We start from the raw sequence: 19,156 nt of genomic DNA on the forward strand, positions 1-19,156 counted from the left end.
ATACTCTGGAGGCTAATAATAACACTCTTTGAAACATTGTAAAAGAAAGTTCAAAGTGGCTGGCCGTTTTCACTCTGTACACAGTAGTGATTTGGAAATTGAGTATACTCCGTTCAATGCAACTTACTCAAATTCAAACAGATTTCTTGTGATGTTAGTAATAGAAAGTGATCTGAGAGAATGGATAAATGCATTAATCCAACGGAAAACAAGCCATCTTTGTGCCACGATCCCTCTTTGATCATTGGTGAGTAATCACATAAACTAGTTTCTGCTGCTGTCAATGCGGTCCTCTTCCAGAAGTTACTGACTTTAATTTCTTAGCTAAAGGAAAGTTAACGTTCATGATGATATTTAAAAATGATTTAACCGGGCTTCCCTGGTGGCGCAGTGGTTGAGAGTCCGCCTGCCGATGCAGGGGACACGGGTTCGTGCCCCGGTCTGGGAAGATCCCACGTGCCGCGGAGCGGCTGGGCCCGTGAGCCATGGCCGCTGGGCCTGCGCATCTAGAGCCTGTGCCCCGCAACGGGAGAGGCCACAACAGCGAGAGGCCCGCGTACCGCAAAATAAATAAATAAATAAATAATGATTTAACCACTTATGTTAAATGAATTTACAAATAACAACAACCACCTAATTAACATTTTTTAAATAATGCCCAAATACCAAAGATAAATACATATTTAATATATTTTAATGACTCATAATGAAATAATACATTTCAATAGATAAATGCTCCAGACTATTTATACTAAAACTAATGGAGAATCACTATGAATGTGTTGGCTACAATTGCAGACTTGTGTATTTTATCATTGACTCAAGATACTGTCACAATGGGGTTTCCTGAAGAAAAGACTCTGAAATGGAGATTGGCGTGCAAGAAGTTTATAAGCAAATACCTACGGAGGAGAGAGGAAAGGCAGGGTTGGGAAAATTGTACTGAGATGTCGTCACGATAAAGGCCTCAGTCAATCTAATGGCGAGCTCTAGAGCTAGGATAACTCTTCCTAGCCCTGCAACAACTAACTAGTCAGTAGAGGCAGGATGGCCCTAACAGGGGAGTAGCCTTGGACAAGGCCGCTCTCACTGGTTGATGTCAATTCCTACAGAGAGACCCAGCTGAGATCTCAGACACCAACACTGCCGGAAGCTGCGGGAATGAAGAGTTCAGCCCCAAAGGGGGCAGACCCAAGCAGTGCTCCACAACACCTGCTACAGTGCATCCCTGTGCTGCTTGGATCCACTTGCTTTTTATGCCACATCCTGGGAGAGGATCCTCTGGGAGTCTGGGGCACTTCTTTTCCTGAGGAAAGGCTAATTGAACAACTGACAGCCCCACTGCTACAGCTGGTCTCAAGGCCACAGTAATACTTATCATCTCTCTTCTAGATTCCCTAACAGTACTCCTCTAAACTGTCAAGGTCATCAAAAGCAAGGAAAGTCTGAGAAACTATCACAGCCAAGAGGCACCTAAGAGAACATGATGACTATATGCAATACAGTGACCCAGACAGGATCCTGCAACAGAAAAAGACATTAGGTAAAAACTAAGGTATTGGAATAAACTATGGGCTTTAGTTAATAATAATGCATCAATAGTGGTTCATTAGATGTGACAAATGTACCATTCTACGGTTTGATGTTAATAATAGAAACTTGATATGAGGCATATGGGAATGCTCTGTACAGCCTTTGGAACTTTTCTGTAAATCTAAAACTATTCTAAAATTAATAGTTTATATTAAAAAATAACAGGAAAAAAGTAGATTGTTGCTAGACTTTGCACTCATGCCTTCGTGAGTCTGACAAAAACCCAACTCATGATAAGCAGTTTTTCAAGTAATGTGTAATTATCCCTTGCAAATGGCATGGCCTTACTCCAAGAAGTCTGTGTTGTCATTTTCCTATTGAGTTTTCCATAAATTCCACATAGCAGCTTTTCTTATCACTGACTTTTAATACTAAGGGGTCTGCAGGGTCCTATGATACAAGTGTGAAACCACTTGGCCATAGCCTGGACCTGCTTTGGAGCCCTTTCTTGCCCTGGACCTCATTCAGAGCTGGCAGCTTTTCATGTCACCTGGTTAAATAGGATGGAGCAGTATTTCTAGGTGACAACATAAAGAAGCCTACCAAGCATTCTGCTGGCTCCGTAAAGGTGGGAGGTGTAAGATGAAATAACTCCACCTTTCCTTTGAGGGGATGTTTCAGCATGCCACAGACCAATGGACCCCTGAAAACTTCACCAAAGTGACAGGCCCCTGAGACTCTGTAGAATTTCTCTCATCCTTTGAAGTGCATGTCTTTCCTTAAGGTCTCCAATGCATTTGCCACTTGGTACTCATTGGATCTAAGGTTACCGATATAGTAACCAATGTGATATTCTGCAGAGTCCAGATGGTCCAGATCCTTTGGGGCTATATTACAACAGACGGCAGGAGAGTTTAGATAGCTCTGGAGCAATACCATAAATGTATACTGTTGTCCATCTCAAGTGAATGCAAACACTTTCTGACTTACCTTTCTGATGGGTATGGAAAGAATGCATTTGCCAGATCAATAGTCATATTGTAGCTGAGACCTGTTACTTTATTCTCACAAAGATCCCACCTCTAGTTCAGCAGCTGCAATTAGGGCTATTGCTTGGTTGAATTTTCAATAATTCACTTTCATTCTCCAGTGTCCATCTAGTTTTAGGGCCAGAGTGGTGAATTAAATGGAATTATAATCAGGACCAACACTCCTGCATCCTTTAGGTCTTTAAGGGTACTAATCTCTGTCATCTTTCTGGAGTGCAATATTGATTTTGGTTTACTATCTTGGCCAGTACTTGTACTTGGCCAGTACTTGGCCAGTACTTCTTGGTGAAGCAGTTTCAGAGCCTTTCACTTAGCTTTCTCATTAAGATGGTTTTTAACCCACAGGCCAAAAAATGAATGTTGGTTCTGCCAAGTCCCAAGTATGCTCAGCCCAGTAATTTATTCCAGAACTGGGAAGGTGACCACTGGGTAGATCCATGAACTCAGTGGACCTACTGTGAGTTAGAACTGGGGTAGAACTCCATTTATTATTTGAATTCCATGTACCCTCCTTCTAAATGGCACACTGTAATGATACTCTTGTCCTTGGGTATCAATGTCAACTTGGATCTTGTGTCCCATGTCCTCAGAGTGTTTGTGTATACTCCTTTCCCCAGTGTACAGTTATCTCAGCAAATGACCATAGGTCCTTTAGAGGCAGGACTAGGGGAAGCAGTGCCATATACACTTGCAGTGATGTTTCAAAGTCTTCCTTCTTGGGGATCTAGTCTTTCCTTTAGTCAGTGGTTTCTGGGTCTAGAAAATAGCCAAGGTCTGGAAACTTGGCAAGAAATCATAACTACTTATTATGTGGCTGTGGCTGTGTCCTACCTATCTCCTGATCCTCCATCCTTGAGATCTTTCGATGGTACAGCTTGAGCAATACTCTTATTGGCTACCCATCTATTTTGCCCCTAGGGATGCCATGATCCATCAACCATCTCCAAATCTCTCCGCAGGTACCCCTCGGATCTGGCCATTCGTTATGATAATTGTGTCCCTTGTCTTCCGACAGTGAAGCATTGCCACTGGGCCCCTATTCTTCCATCCCCATTGCTACCAGTGAGCCCACTTCTGGAATACCCTCTGGCCTACAGGGATACTACTGAGTTTTCAGTGATGCTGGTGACTCCTCACCAAAGCATTCTTTATCACTTTGGTTAGTGTATCCACTGTGCCTTCCTGGGGCCTCCTTTAAGAAAACATAAATACTTTATTATCTGTTGCAATAATATTCATGGAATAGGAAATCAGGTGTTCTATCTGCTAATTACAGGGTTTTCCCCCTGGTGCACATTAAAATAAGTAATTATTAATATAAAATTTTCCATCCATCTACCACCTGCAACTGCCCTGCATACACACATGAACCTTTGGATCCTGGCTGTGCTGAGCACCTCGTGACCTGAAGTGGTCATATCAGTCCCCCTCAAGCCTCTCTCATGTACTCATCAATGGACTTGAGCACAGATCTGCCCCTTGACTGGCTTTAGAATGATGGGAGGTCCTTAAGCCCATCTGTCTCTCAGCCTCTTTACCCTTTAATTTAAAGGAATTATGGAAAGAATATCTGTTCCTTCTTAATTCTCAGAAATATGACACACATTCAACTGAAAAGTAAATACAGAAACCTTTTAATTCTTTGCAAGGAAAATTTCCTGGATAATTCCATGAGTTTTTATAATCATAGAGACAATTTTATCCTTACTTATTCATTACCAAAAATAAAGACTATGGTTACAATGTATTCTCCATAGATGCAAACAATCTCATCTATTTTGACAGCAAAAAAAAAGGCAGAAAGACAAAATACAAATTCCAAGGACAAAGATGAAAACAATATGATTTTCAAAGATTTTGGGGGGGGGGGGTTTAATTTATTGTTTGTTTTTGTTTGTTTGTCTCACTGTTTGTATGTTTATCTTGCAAGAGCCTATAGATGTGAGGGAAAATATCTGCAGGCTAATTTTAAACAACATGAGAGAGGTACTAAGTACTAAATAAAACAAAATTAAAAATGTATTTTTTATTTTAAAAAATAAAACTTTTAGTTTACTTATTAAACTAGGAAGAATATTCCTGAAACATGTGAGTTAAATTGGTCTGCAAAGCATTCGTAAAGGGAGAACATGCATCTCCTCTAACAAATATTTTAAACATTGTGTTCACTACCAAAAGAGCTAATCAGGGTAGGGAAATTTTGAAGTCACAATCCCCTGCACAGACTAAATACAAGTTACTTTTTAACTTGAAGTCAGAAAAGTAAAATCTGTAAAAGTGAAAATATTGCCATTGTTCTCAGCAGTCTACTGATAAATCTGACAAGCTCTGGAAGTCTTTTCAATAAAATGAACCCTGATTTCATGGCAAGCTCCTTGCTTAGGTGGCAATTAACTTTTGAAACTGGGCTGCTCAATCTGTGGATAGAAGCAAACTGTATTGACAGAATTGCTCCACTTTGAAAATCATCTTCAGGATGGAAGAAAGTCCGGCAATGACCTTCTTCAATGCAACACTGCCTGCAGAGTTGCTACTGCTGCTGCTGGTGCCTCACGGGACTAAGCCCCAGGCTGGCAGGGGGAACACTGACCCCAGTGCACTGTGACCACGGGCTCTCCGTGCCCACTCTGGGTCCTGGAGCTGAGGCCACGCTGCATGAGAGGTCCCTGGGCAGGTGCAACTCTCAGTCAACAAGCTGGAAACAGGTTAAAGAGAAGACAGTAAAGGTCAAATAGATGCTATCCCAGATAAGATATCAAGGGCTTGTGGACTAGAGCTCGACAATATGTAAAAATGAGGTAACCAGATATCAATAACGTTGAGAATTCAAGATGTCTGTACCACAGCTGAAGACACAGCTTTTCACATGTAGCTGCAGGAAGTTCTGCTTGGGAGCATTCTATCTAGGATTCACTTCTGAGCAGCACTCCTAGATAGTTCTCTTACTTGGTACATCTAAACTTCTGAATAATCTCAAAATGATGCCTCAAACACCTCCAAGGTTCTGTAGGTGCTTCCAAATCAAAGAAAGGTCTTGTCATGCCTGGTATTATTTTGGTGTTAGCCTATATTATATAACAATTATTTTAAAATTGGTAATCCATATTTGGGCTCAATGATAGCTCTATTAATCTTATTTTATTAACTAGAACATCCTATTCTCCCAATAGGATTAGTGGCTAGAGCTTATTGTACAACCAAAAGCAAAATGGTGGCAATGGGTTCTTGGAATCTAATCACCCATGATGAAATATCCCACTGACCAACTCTCTGATGCAAGATCACCAGGGCGTTTCAACGCAGCCTCAACTTTCATATAGTCAAGTCCTCATGGTGACCAGATATCCAAATGCTTAGATTTTTGTAGGACTTCAGAATCCTTCTTCTCTTAGCTAGCCCTCTTCTTCTTCTTCTTCTTTTTTTTTTTTTTTTTTTTTGTGGTATGCAGGCCTCTCACTGTTGTGGCCTCTCCCGTTGTGGAGCACAGGCTCCGGACGCGCAGGCTCAGTAGTTGTGGCTCATGGGCCCAGCCGCTCCTCGGCATGTGGGATCTTCCCAGACCGGGGCACGAACCCACGTCCCCTGCATCGGCAGGCGGACTCTCAACTACTGCGCCACCAGGGAAGCCCTCTAGCCCTCTTCTTGCTCATTCTCTTTTACACGCATCTGTCCAGCTTTGGTAGGCTGTTGAGTACCAGTGGAAGAAATCCCATTCTGCCTCGTAGCCTCTCCCTTAGGGACTTGGAAAGGGAAGGTAGTGCAGTTCTTTCTGGCCATCTGACTGGCATGGGACCCCAGGCTTCTTGGGGTACGTCTGACTGGCAATTTTAAAGAATTCTTCTGCAGCATCGAGTGCAATGAGACGGTCCTGCCAAAATATTAAAAATACAAATGTTGTCAAGATGGGAACCAAGCCATGTTGGCGGGAAAACCAATCTAAAAACTACAATATCTACCCTAGAAATAATGATGAGTGAGTAAAACATTTATTAAATTTTTCCCAACAAATTGAGAGACACCTCTTAGCCCTTACTTACATTATCCAAGAAACATTCCACTGCTCTTAGAGTCCTTTCAAATCACTTTTCAATCTTAGGTTATACACACAATATTTCTCACATCTCTTTGACCTAGAAATGATTCTGAAAGCTGACTGCACAGCAAAATTGGCTGAAAAATACAGATAGATTCTCGAGCCACAATGCAAGTTTCATCTGGTCTAATTGCAATCCAGAAACCTGAATTTTCTTTTAAATTTATTTATTTAGTTAGTTAGTTTTGGCTGTGTTGGGTCTTCGTTTCTGTGCAAGGGCTCTCTCTAGCTGTGGCAAGCAGGGGCCACTCTTCATTGCGGTGCGCGGGCCTCTCACTATCGCGGCCCCTCTTGTTGCGGAGCGCAGGCTCCAGACGCGCAGGCTCAGTAGTTGTGGCTCACGGGCCCAGTTGCTCCATGGCATGTGGCATCTTCCCAGACCAGGGCTCGAACCCGTGTCCCCCGCATTGGCAGGCGGATTCTCAACCACTGCGCCACCAGGGAAGCCCCAGAAACCTGAATTTTTAAAGCCTTCCAAGTGATTATGATGTGCTGGCCACTGGGTACCGATGTATAAGACGCCAGAATCATCTGCCATACCTCTTACCATGGTGGAGCTGGTGGTGTGAGAATGCTGAGAATATGGACTAACAGAGAAGCAAAACTTTAAAGCAAAATCAGAGCAGGTGGACAAAGACATCCACTTACCACAACAAAGAGATATCTCTCCGAAAGCTCCCAACTGGTTGGGAAAATATTGGTCTCTTCAGCCAGTCTCAGCAATATCTCCTGAGCTTTCCTTGTGTTTTTAGAATCACTGATGGTGCTGAGTTTTGTCACTGACAACAAAGAGTCTGCTTCCTTTTGAAAACCTAAGGTAACGAGATTGAACCCTCACGTAAATTAGTCACAAGGAAATGATGGTCCTGCAGGAGATTAAGGGACCCAACAGTGCATTAGGAAAAAATATGAGAAAACTGAAGCCCAAGGCACCACTCCCTGTGCTGCTTCCCAGCACAGTGAGGTTGGTGGGGTCTTTATTAAAATTCCTTTGCGATTTCTTCTTACCAGATTTTCTTTGTTAACGTTTTCCTCCGAGTTAAGCCTCAGAAACTCATCCACTGACTGCCTGCTGCCCCTTTTTTTTGGTTTGGAAACCCTCCTCCCACTCCCTACTCTTCACCTCCTCCCCTGTTTCCTGAATTCCTACTTCCCCTGCAACCTGCACAATGGTCACCTTCAGGCCCCCACTTCTCCAAGCCCAGATTCCCTTCCCCGGGGCAATATGGCTGACCGGTTAAATTACTTATGCAAAGGTCTGAAAGACTCATAGATTTACCCTTCCTGGGATAACTTACATCATAAAGAGGAGACTATTAAGTCAGAACAATACTGGGTAAGTAAAGAGGGCAGAGTTCCACCCCACCCCATCATATCCCAACTAAAGCAAGAGCGGCTAGCAACTTGGTACCCCACTTTTGAAAGGTTATGATGCCAAGGTGTCAAGTTCTCTTTCAAAGCAGAAGGACTGAGGACTTCAAAATGATATAAATTCATTATTTTAAAACATGAAAACAAGCTTACTTTATAATGTGAGGACCATGTTTATTGTATCACAACCCTGGCAGATTTAAGAAAAATCAATACCCAATATCTACTCTAATACCACAGGTATTTTTCTGTCTCTCTTACAAATAATATTTCTCCCAATCTGCCTTACCTTATAAAGCTATGATTAACTGGCCAATCACTCCCATCTAATGCAATCAATGTACAGTGCCCAAAAAGTCAATGGTGGTGCCCATATGATTCCACTGTCCCGTGCTACTTGATACTGAGGACAGATGGAGTAACACATGGCAAAATATGTCCTCAAGACAGGGTCTGGTGATAACAGAAACATCAGATGTTTATCTGAGGATACAGGGAGGACGGGATTGGGAAAATAATTAGTACACAGTGGCCTTAATCAGTCAGTTACTGACATTCCTTTCATAAAAACCATGCTGGAGAAAGTGACGAGGAATGATCACAACTGGTTATTTTTACCATTTCATAATCACTTTCAGACTCACCTAAATCTTCTAAAATGCGTTTCCATCTATTTCTCACTTCCCTTCGAATCTGTCGCAGGGTGTAGATATCATAGTTGAGTTTTTGCCACTCCTGTAGGAAAATAAAAATTCAGTTTTATTTTTACATTTTGGCCTAAATCCCTAATTCCCAAAGTTAAGCTGTTTAAGCCTGTGGTTCTCCTCTTCACTAATCTTCAAAACAAATCCCAAAAGAAGAGAAGGAGAAGAAGGAAGGTGAAGTCAACAGGAATACATCAGCTCCATGTCTGGAGAATCTGCTGTGTACCAGATGATATGACACATTACATAAATTATCCTAATTAAACTCTTTACGTTACCTATTCTTTCAACTGCAGTGATAACATCTGTAAAGTAGGGATAACAAGAGTGAACATTCCACTTAAGATAGTTATAAAGAGAAAAGGTATTTTTAAAACCCTTTATATATAAAATACCTGCACACAGTGAGCACCTAATAAAATCTATGTATTACTGAAGCCATTTTACAGATAATGAAACTGAGGCCCGGAAAGGTTAACTGGCTAATCCAGTATCATCCAGCTAACGGGTATCAGAATTGGTGTTTGAATTCAGATCTCACTCCAAAGTTCATGAGAAAAATGACACACAGAGACTTCCCTGGTGGTCCAGCAGTTTAAAAATGATCCACATCAAAAAAAAAAAAAAATCTTTAAAAAAAAGAAAAATGACACACAAAGAATTTGTGTCTTTCTTTGTTATCAGAATAAAGCAGACCTAAGTAGATCCCAAGTTTCTTGATTTCCAGCCAATGTTTCTTTCACCGTATCTCAGCATTGCTCTCATTCATTTATGTTCCCATGATAGGATGAATCTTTCAAGCATTCAGCAGAACTATTAAAAGATTATCATTCTGAAAACTTCAATCTTATGAGTAGTAGGCCATCATGTTGGTCCCCAAACAGAACTTGAATCTTTCAGGAGCATTAGAATCTTTACTGAGCTAGGCATTTGTTTTAAATGCCATGGAAATTTTGTTTTCAAGGAGCCTTCTCTAGATAGAAATTTGTTTTCAAGGAGCCTTCTCTATATAGAAGGCTATATATAGCCTTCTCTATATACTCTATTTTATAGAGTATACCTTTTCCTCTTGGCAAGAACATTAACCACACAGCTATCCTAAAGCACAGCTTAAAAGAACATCATTCTAAATGCTCAATTTAAGACTCAAGTTATATGATATTTTGACTCCACTAACCGGAAATGTTTCAATGGTGCCATTATTTCCCTACCAAGATCTTTTCAAGGCTTGCCTTGCTCATCTCTAATCAACTTTCATGACTGGTTAAGAGAAATCAATTTAGCTGCCATTCCCAAACATTTATAGATACCACTTTGAGAAAGAAAAGCTAGCCAAATAAAGCGCGTTTTGTTATGATTGCATTTTAGATCTTGTATCTGAAGATACAAAGGCATCAAAAAGTCATGGATTTCACAAAACTATAATTCACAAGGATATATGCACCCCTATGTTCATAGCAGCACTATACACAATAGCCAAGACACGGAAACAACCTAAATGTCCATCAACAGACGACTGGATAAAGAGGATGTGGTAAATACATACAATGGAATACTCCTCAGCCATAAAAAGAATGAAATAATGCCATTTGCAGCAACATGGATGGACCTAGAGATTATCACACTAAGTGAAGTAAGTCAGAAAGAGAAAGACAAATACCATATGATATCACTTATATGTGGAATCTAAAATATGACACAAATGAACTTACCTATGAAACAGAAACAGACTCACAGACAGAGAACAGACTTGTGATTACCAAGGGGGAGGAGAGAAGGAGGAGGGAAGGATTGGGAGTTTGGGATTAGCAGATGCAAACTATTATATAGAGAATGGATAAACAACAAGGTCCTACTACATAGCACAGGGAACTATATTCAATATCCTGTGATAAACCAAAATGGTAAAGAATATGAAAAAGAATGTATATATATATGTATAAATGAATCACTTTGCTGTACAGCGGAAATTAACACAACATTGTAAATCAACTATACCTCAATAAAATAAATTTTTTATAAAAAGGTCATGGATTCCAGCCATTTTCTAGAAATCAGGAAGTGGTGAATCTGAGTACTCTTTCCTGGTCCTCTGTTTTTGACCAAAGGTGTGTATACACATGTGTTTGCGTAAGTGTGCAGTGACTGGGGTCAGGGATGACGTCTGTGACACTGGAAGGCAACGCTGACTGGGTCATCTCAGAAATATGCAATGCTGACCTCATCTTCAGCACCATGTGAAAGCACTCCTCTCTAAAGCCCCACAGACTGTGTAAGTGTTCAATACAATATTGCCATTTTCACTGGATGGAAATGAAAATGTTCATTTTCATTTCAAATTTTCATTTGCTCATTTCATTGGCTCATTTCAAATGCTCATTTTCATTTCAAATGAAAAAGAGCATGGTGTTAGAGCCAGACTTCCCAGGTTTGAATCTCAGCTCCATTATTGATTAACAGCCTAACTTCGGGCAAGTTCATAACCTCACTGTGTGTCAGTGGCCTCATCTGTAATACGGAGATAGTAACACTACCTACCTCTCAGGCTTCTTGTGAGGATTAAATGCGTTAATGCAAGCCCTGAAAATGGAGTTTGGTGCACATTCTCCTCCAAAGCAGTGTAGGCACAGTTAAGAAACAATCTTCCAAGACTCAGGATGGTTTCTATTATGAGGATTGAGGACATTATACATGACAGAGGACCTCCAGAAGAAAAATTTCTCTACTCTTGACATTAGGTAGGATTTCACTTTTCCTAAAAAATGTTTCACTGTTCTGAACATTGTGAATTTTATAACTGATCAGTTTCCACGCTTACTTGAAAATGTAGAGTCCTTTCATGGAAAACATATACGATTTTGAAAGCATTTTTGAATTATCAAAATTTTTACTACTTTTTATATCTTTATGTTTTTTCTCTTTTCTCATCTTCTGCTAGTTTGTGCTCTCATTGTATTTTCATGTACGTTACCTTAAGTCCTTTTTGATTAAAAAAAGACTATCAATAAACAAAAGATTACACAGAGCAGCACTGCGCTTATTCTCAGTGAAACTGACTCTCCTTGCTGGACTAAATGAAAAGAGATCAGGCTTTGACTCACACTTGATTAGAGACCCACACAGTCAAGCCACAGATGAGAGGCTTTACATATTCACACAACCTTAAATGATGTAACAAACCATCAGGTGGCTTCATTAACTTGCCATTAAAGGTCTCTGCTAATTTTTCTTTTAGCTCCTTAGGCTGATGCCTCAGAACTTCTGTCCTGAAGGAAGTGTAGCCAAATCTCTATTTTTCGGAGACCCATTCATCACTGGGTAATCCGGGCTTCAGACTTTTTTAAAAATCTTTCTTTTCTTGCTGTCCATCTATCAGTTATTTTGCTATTCCTAAATACTAACACGGAATGTTATACAAATCCATTCAGTTTCAGTGTCTGTTCCTCTGATAAACTGTTAGATGGTGAAGCAATGATGTAACATTTTAAAATCCGCTAAGGATGGATCCACACACGATGCATGTGATAAGTACCTGTTAGGATTAACAGAATAAAACGCTGCATTTCATAAATCCATATTATTACTGTCTTCTTTTGACAGAATAGTCATGGGTAATCATATATGAAAGTATTTGAAAGTTCTGTGCAAAATTTAAAGCTCTAAAACCAGAAGACACTTGGGCAGAGTTTTAAGTAAGTACTGGCTTTTGAAAAAATAAATAAGAGGTGAATTTGAACTCCTCTTTAACATACGATCCCAAAGGACAGAATCTAAATGTAGCAAATGAGAAACGGTGCTGAACAAAATCTTACCCACAACTAAAGAAACTCATTTATTCCCTGGTATTAGAGAAAAACAAGTCTTATGACGTCCTTCTACATTTTAAAAATTGTACCAATTTTCTTTAGCAAACAATTTGAAATTAACAAGTTAAATATTCTTCACAAGTGACTTGATGTCAAATCTATTAGACATCAAAAGTTAAACTCTTATTTTTAAAAAATCTTTGTTTACTCATAATTTCTGAAGTAATACATTATGGTCTTTGTGATGCTGTGGCCCAAAACTTTAACAATGAATACATTGGCAGAGGTGTAATAAAAGAAATCATGCAGATTTAATTTCATAAGGTATCTGGGAAACCAGGTACTTGGGAACCAAGTCAAACTGAAAAAATTTGATTGCAAACAAGTAACTGAAGATGCTTGGCTTAATTTTTGAGGTTTTTCTCCTCCCTAGTTGTTGGCCAAATCAGATGAGGGTTGCTAGAAAGAAGGATGAGGCCAAACATGAAAGGAGAACAAAGCTCAATCTCCTGCCACCATCAGTAGGCTAGGTCTCCTGCTGCTCTCGATCCCATGAGCTTGCCTTGACCTTGAGTTCTGATTTAAGCTCCTGGGATCATTTTCTCATGCATAAAATTAAAACATTTTATTCATACCTACACTGTGTTACTGTGAGGTTGTGGAAACATAGCACAATTAAAAAGTAATCTTACTTCTTGTTTAAAAAGGTGATTTATACATTTAAAGAAATATACTCTAACAATAGGTGACATATATTTTAAAATCATCTTATACTCTTAGGACGAACTTCAAAAGAGATTAATTTAGGGCATCCCTGGTGGCGCAGTGGTTGAGAATCCACCTGCCGATGCAGGGGACGCGGGTTCGTGCCCCGGTTCCGGAAGATCCCACATGCCGCGAAGCGGCTGGGCCCGTGAGCCATGGCCGCTGAGCCTGCGCGTCCGGAGCCTGTGCTCCGCAACGGGAGAGGCCACAACAGTGAGAGGCCCGCGTGCCACAAAAAAAAAAAAAAAAAAGAGATTAATTTAATTTTAATTATAAAAATAATATAATCACATAGAAATAAAAATTCAAAGAGGACAGAGGGTGTAAAATGAAAACTAAAAGTTTACTTTCTCATCCTCTTTTTTTGCCTTATTCCTCAGAAGTAGCTACATCTGAACATTTTTTTTCTTCCTCCTTCCCTCCCTCTTTCTTCTTCCTCCTCCTTCTCCTTTCTTTTCTTCTTCTTCTCTGGTAGCTACTTCCATAACTCCTCCAAATATTAAGTTTACACTTCCAATCTCATATGCATTGACTTTAAAATTTCTTTGTGCTCTCTGCTATGGACAAAGAGAGCAATTTAGCTCCTTCTCTCTCTCTCTCTCTCTCTCTCTCTCATTGCAATGGAGACAAGACAAGTGAGGACACAGATTCTCATTAGTATTTGGACAAATCACGATCTATCCCCTGGGGCTGGCACACTGTGGCCCCAAACAAAATCTGGGTTCTAGTAGCAAAAAAGAAAGATGTGATACAGACACTGGGGCAACTGATCTGTCTGCCACAAGCAGACATTTGACGTTTGCTTCTCCAGGATATATTTTCCCCTTCTCTCATCAGTCTGTCAAGTTTACCCCAGTTTTCCTTTAGAGAACAGTTATATTCTCAGCTCTAAGACTGAACACTGATTGGCTTAAGCTAATAAACTCAACCCTGGCAACATATTAGAACCAACAGGGAATATTTTAAAATACCAATGCATGGGATCCACCTCCCAGAGCAATGAAATCAGAATTCTTTGAAGGGGTTCCAGGCTTGAAATTCAATAACTTAAGCCAATCAGCATATCCCATTCGCTCAGGTATGGGCATAGTACCCAATTCAAGCCAAGGAGATACAACAAAATCCATGGGGCTTCTGGGATGATCAGGAGTGGTATTCTCTCTTCCCCTGGAGGATGGGGTGTGAGGGTACAAAACCTAGAAATGGTCCCATCACTTTTACTACACTGAGAAGAGCCAGCTTAAAGAAAATCAATATTCAGAAGAGGACAAAGACGAAAGTATCACATAGAGGTAGAGCCTAAGGCCATCCTGGGCCTCAGGATCAAACTTCATCTGAAGTCAGTCCTGTTTCTGGAACTCTGTTACCTAAGCTAATTCCATTCTGGTTTAGACAACTGGAGTTCTCTTTCTGGTCCTTTCATCTGAAAGATTCACGTTATAGAGCCCACTCATTGAATACATACACAAAAAGGTAATTATAAATACAGCACAAAATATTAACCTCATATTTTCCTACCTCTAACCCCTAGGGAAAAATGTTCAGCATATCGAGCTGTTTAGCTGGGAATGGATATGGCTTACAGAGAATGCAGTATTAATGGCTCTACCTAGGGTTCAACCTTTCTGTCCCAGGAATGACTTAGGCAATGACACAGATATAACAACAGTCCTTTTCTGCATCCAGGGATTGCTTTATGGTGCTTCCCCTGAATTCTGTCCACCAGAGCAGAGCTTCTCAACTCTCACGAGACTGTTGCTATAACAGGGGAAAGGAGATGGCTTATACCTCATTGGCTAATTTCTTCCAAAAATCCGGAGGAGAAGGGTCTAACTATCATTTGCTTAACCATTCAATTTCCTTAATTGCAAAGACACGTTGAACCCTTTTGGCTGGATATAATGATCCATTCAAAGTTAACTTTTGATTCATAATAACTTTCAGCCACAAAATCTATTCACCACCTGGAACCCAAGCATTAAGATGATCATGTCTTTTGTCTTTCTTGGAGAGTGAAAAGCCATCTTCAGAGGAAGATGCTCATATCCAGGCTTAAATCTGCTTCATCTCCTTTATTTCATATGCTCAAATCAGATAATCACAAACTGAAGTTTAAGAAATGGTCCTTATTATATTTGATCTGCATAAAAACCCAGACAAGAAGGTCTTTCCCAAATTTTACATGAAGTGAGGTAACTTTCCCTATGTTCAACTGCCAGCAGCAGCCAAGCCAGAATTCAAATCTAAGTGCATCTAATTCCAAAACCCATACACCCTCAGTAAAAGGAAATAAAAAATAATAACGACTTATTGTTGCTTCCCTGATCCAGCTTCTTTTTCCTTATGCATTTATTGTTTGTTTATTTAAGTTAGGTAATACAGTCATATGATTCACAATTCAAAATGCACTAAAGACTGTTCCTCAGCCACCAGTGTCCTCTCCACAAGTAATAAATGTTACCAATTTCTCCTGTATCCTTCCATTTTTTCTCATAAATGGTAGCAAACCATACCCTGTACTTTTCACTTAATAATATATTTTAGCAATCATTCTGTACCAGAATAGAAGGTTCCAGATACTTCTTTTTTTTTTTTTTTTTTTTTTTTTTGCGGTATGCGGGCCTCTCACTGCTGTGGCCTCTCCCGTTGCGCAGCACAGGCTCCGGACGCGCAGGCCTAGCGGCCATGGCTCACGGGCTTGGTTGCTCCGCAGCATGTGGGATCTTCCCGGACCAGGGCACGAACCCGTGTCTCCTGCATCGGCAGGCGGATTCTCAACCACTGCGCCACCAGGGAAGCCCCAGATACTTCTTTAACTTGACTTTTTGACCATCTGGTATAGACGGAAACATAATTAGAATAAACGTATGTCTATACATTTTATAGAAAATGGTCTCCTAAAAAAAATTACAATATTTTCCTAAATGTGCTTTAAAAGTAGAAAAGGCCTTAAGACGTTTTACTTCCTAGTCATTCTTTCTAACATCACCATCAAAAAGTACCAAGTAGGGACTTCCCTGGCAGTCCAGTGGTTAAGACTCTGTACTTCCACTGCAGGGGACACAGGTTCGATCCCTGGTTGGGGAACTAAGATCCCGCATGCCATGTGGCACAGCCAAAAAAAAAAAAGTACCAAGTACCCACATGTATCATACACTGTATACATCCGTTTGGGAATTTCCACTTCAACTCAACACTGACATTAAAAGAAGACTCCATACAATTTTGGCTATAGTAACACTGTATTGCAAAAATTAAACATCTAAACCAGGGAACTGCAAAATGAAGAGTAGCCAAATACTTTCACTTGAAAGTGATAGCTTTTTGGTACAATGAATTATTTGAACATTGTAACTGTTATCTATTCCCTTTCAACTTTCACTAATTCATATCGTCTTATGCTACTTTCTATTTAAAATGAAGAGAGAGTCTCTAAAAGATAAAAAATCATATTGACTTCTTCTCCCATTTTGCTTTCTACTTTCCATTCTGCCTACAGCTTTCTTTCAGTTTGTAGGTACTGGGAAATTTCAGGTAAGTAAGAGAAAGACATGTACTACATGGGAGGGTGGGAGGTATATCTGGATTTTAACAGGCCCCTAACAGGTTCTCTCATGTTTGCTTTTCATAGAGAAATGTGAAATGGATAACGCAGGCTCGGGTAGTTTTGCAGCTACTGAAGAGTACTCAAAACTGTTGATGTCAGCCTGGAGGAAGGTTTTTAATAATGCAGGAAAGGGCTCAGTTTCCGTTTCAGGGCCTAGTCATTTTTATCAGTGACTTTGTGAGGTCAAAGGTCACAAAAGCAGCAGAGATAACTAACACGGAATGTGAGAATCAAGGTTTGAAACATATAACAAATAAGGCCTATGACATAAAAACTGTTGGTCGAAATTTATTAGCAGCAGTTCATGTGAAAGACACATCTTTGCATCTGGTCCTTTGGCTATGTTGACATTTTTCAACCTAAGAATCGGATGTATTTTTATTTGCTCCTAATAACAAGAACTAATAACTTCATTTATTCCTAAGTCTGCTAAGCCTTGCTAGTGTTAGTAGAGCCACAGAAAGAAGATCAATGTTTGAAGGAACGCTCTATCCAGAATGAAGGTTTTGTAAGATGATGAGCTCTCCATCACTGGGACTCTAAGCTATAATTTCTATACTTTGGTAGAAATGTATAATGTATATTTCATAACTTCTAGAAATTTATAATTTATATTTTATAACTATATAATTTATAACTTCTAGAAATATAATTTCTATAGGCTCTTTCAACACAATATATTCTTTCTGTGTCACCTGGAAAAATCTAAAAAGGATCTGAAGGCATTTACAACAAAAGAGAGAGAGAGAGAGAGAGAGAGAGAGCACAACAGACAGACAGTAGACAGACAGACAGATAATATTCACAGAGGACTTACTACTTCCCAGATACTGCTCTAAGCTCTTTATATGTATTTACTTAGTTAATTCTCATAATATGACATGTTACTCTATGAGCTGAATATGATTAAAACATCTGAAGAACAAGGAAACGGAGGCTCAGGGAGGTGAAGTACTTGCTCAAGTGTGTACTCCAGTAAGTGAGGAGCTGGGATTTCAGACCCAGGCAGTCTGGTTGTAGGGCCAACACACTTAGCCACTGTCCACACTGCCTCTTCAAACTGGAAGGTGGGGGGGGGGGGTGCGAGCAAGGTAGGAAGCGAGGGAAGGACGAAAGGGCAGATACTTAGAACAGAGACCAACCTGAAGGAGGAACTAAGAAAACACCATTGAAATCTTTGAAGAAAAACGAACTTTTCTAGAAGCAAAGTATTCCCAGGCTCTAGCCAAGACTGCAGCCAAATCCAAGAACGTCCTTCCCGACGGTTGACTCCCCGGGACGTCGTGCTCCGGTCCTTCCTTTGGGGACTTCGGTTCTGTTTCCCCTCCTCGGAACGGGTGGAAGGACCTCAGCCACCTCCCGCTTTCCCCAGCTGCCCCCTCCACATGCCCTCCCATCCATCTGGCTCCAAGTCATCTCCGAGGAGTGAGACAAAGGCAAAGCCAGTCCCTTCGAGATGCGGACAGGGCGGGCAGCTCACTGCCAAGGCCTGAGATTATGAAGACAGAGTTGAAAAGGTGAATGTCTGGAACCGGCTCGTGCTTGTCTGCAACAGAGAGAGCTGCGAAACTGCTCATACGTTTCTGAAACCGAACTTCAGGCTTCAGGACTGAGGAGAACCCTGGATTTCTTAGACTCACCTTCCTACTGGGTGTTTCCTCCACTCCTCCCCTTGAGGCCCCATCGCTCATTCCAGAAGGAGACCAGCCACACCATCTCCCTTCCCTGGAAAAGTCCCCGGAGAGCTGGCGGCCCTCTCCTCCCAGGCTTACAAGATGACAGGGTCACAGGATGCCTAATTCAGAAACCCAGCCAAGGGCCCGACGGCCGATGGGCTCAGGTGACCAGCCGCAGTTGCCCTGGCTCAGGTGACGGGCTTCCACCTTCCAGAGTCAGTCAGCTGGCACCTTTGAACAAACACCCGGAAGCTTGAACCTCAGATGCCCAACCCAGGAAAAAGAATCCTGCGAGAAACTAGCTCTCTCTTCCTGAGAGGACAGCCGGTGTCACTGACACACTAGCCAGGACGCCCTTCCCTTTACCCCCAGGCTTCCTCAAATGCCACGTGGTTCTCCACCCTCCCTTCTCTGCCACGTGGCTTCAAAGGGAGCTTCCACAGCTGTTCTCACTTCCTCCTCATCTCCTTCCTCACCAGTCCCGGGCAACCGGCCTTTCAGATCTGCAACCCATGGCAAGTGCCAGAGTACTATCCCTACCTTCTCAGCTCA

General features: G+C 41.0%; 1 protein-coding gene across 1 annotated transcript in view; it reads right to left on the bottom strand.

Moving 5' to 3' along the window:
- Positions 1-4,200: 4,200 nt before the first annotated feature.
- Positions 4,201-19,156, bottom strand: part of MREG (melanoregulin) — a 69,439-nt gene continuing 54,483 nt past the window's right edge. The window contains exons 3-5 of the mRNA XM_059052802.2: positions 8,691-8,781; positions 7,324-7,487; positions 4,201-6,450 (exon numbers count right to left, since the gene is read on the bottom strand). Of these exons, the coding sequence (XP_058908785.1) occupies positions 6,316-6,450; positions 7,324-7,487; positions 8,691-8,781 (390 nt within the window). The 3' untranslated portion in view covers positions 4,201-6,315. The remainder of the gene's footprint in view (positions 6,451-7,323; positions 7,488-8,690; positions 8,782-19,156) is intronic.

The sequence above is a fragment of the Kogia breviceps genome, chromosome 2, assembly GCF_026419965.1.
Source record: "Kogia breviceps isolate mKogBre1 chromosome 2, mKogBre1 haplotype 1, whole genome shotgun sequence".
Lineage (NCBI taxonomy): Eukaryota > Metazoa > Chordata > Mammalia > Artiodactyla > Physeteridae > Kogia > Kogia breviceps.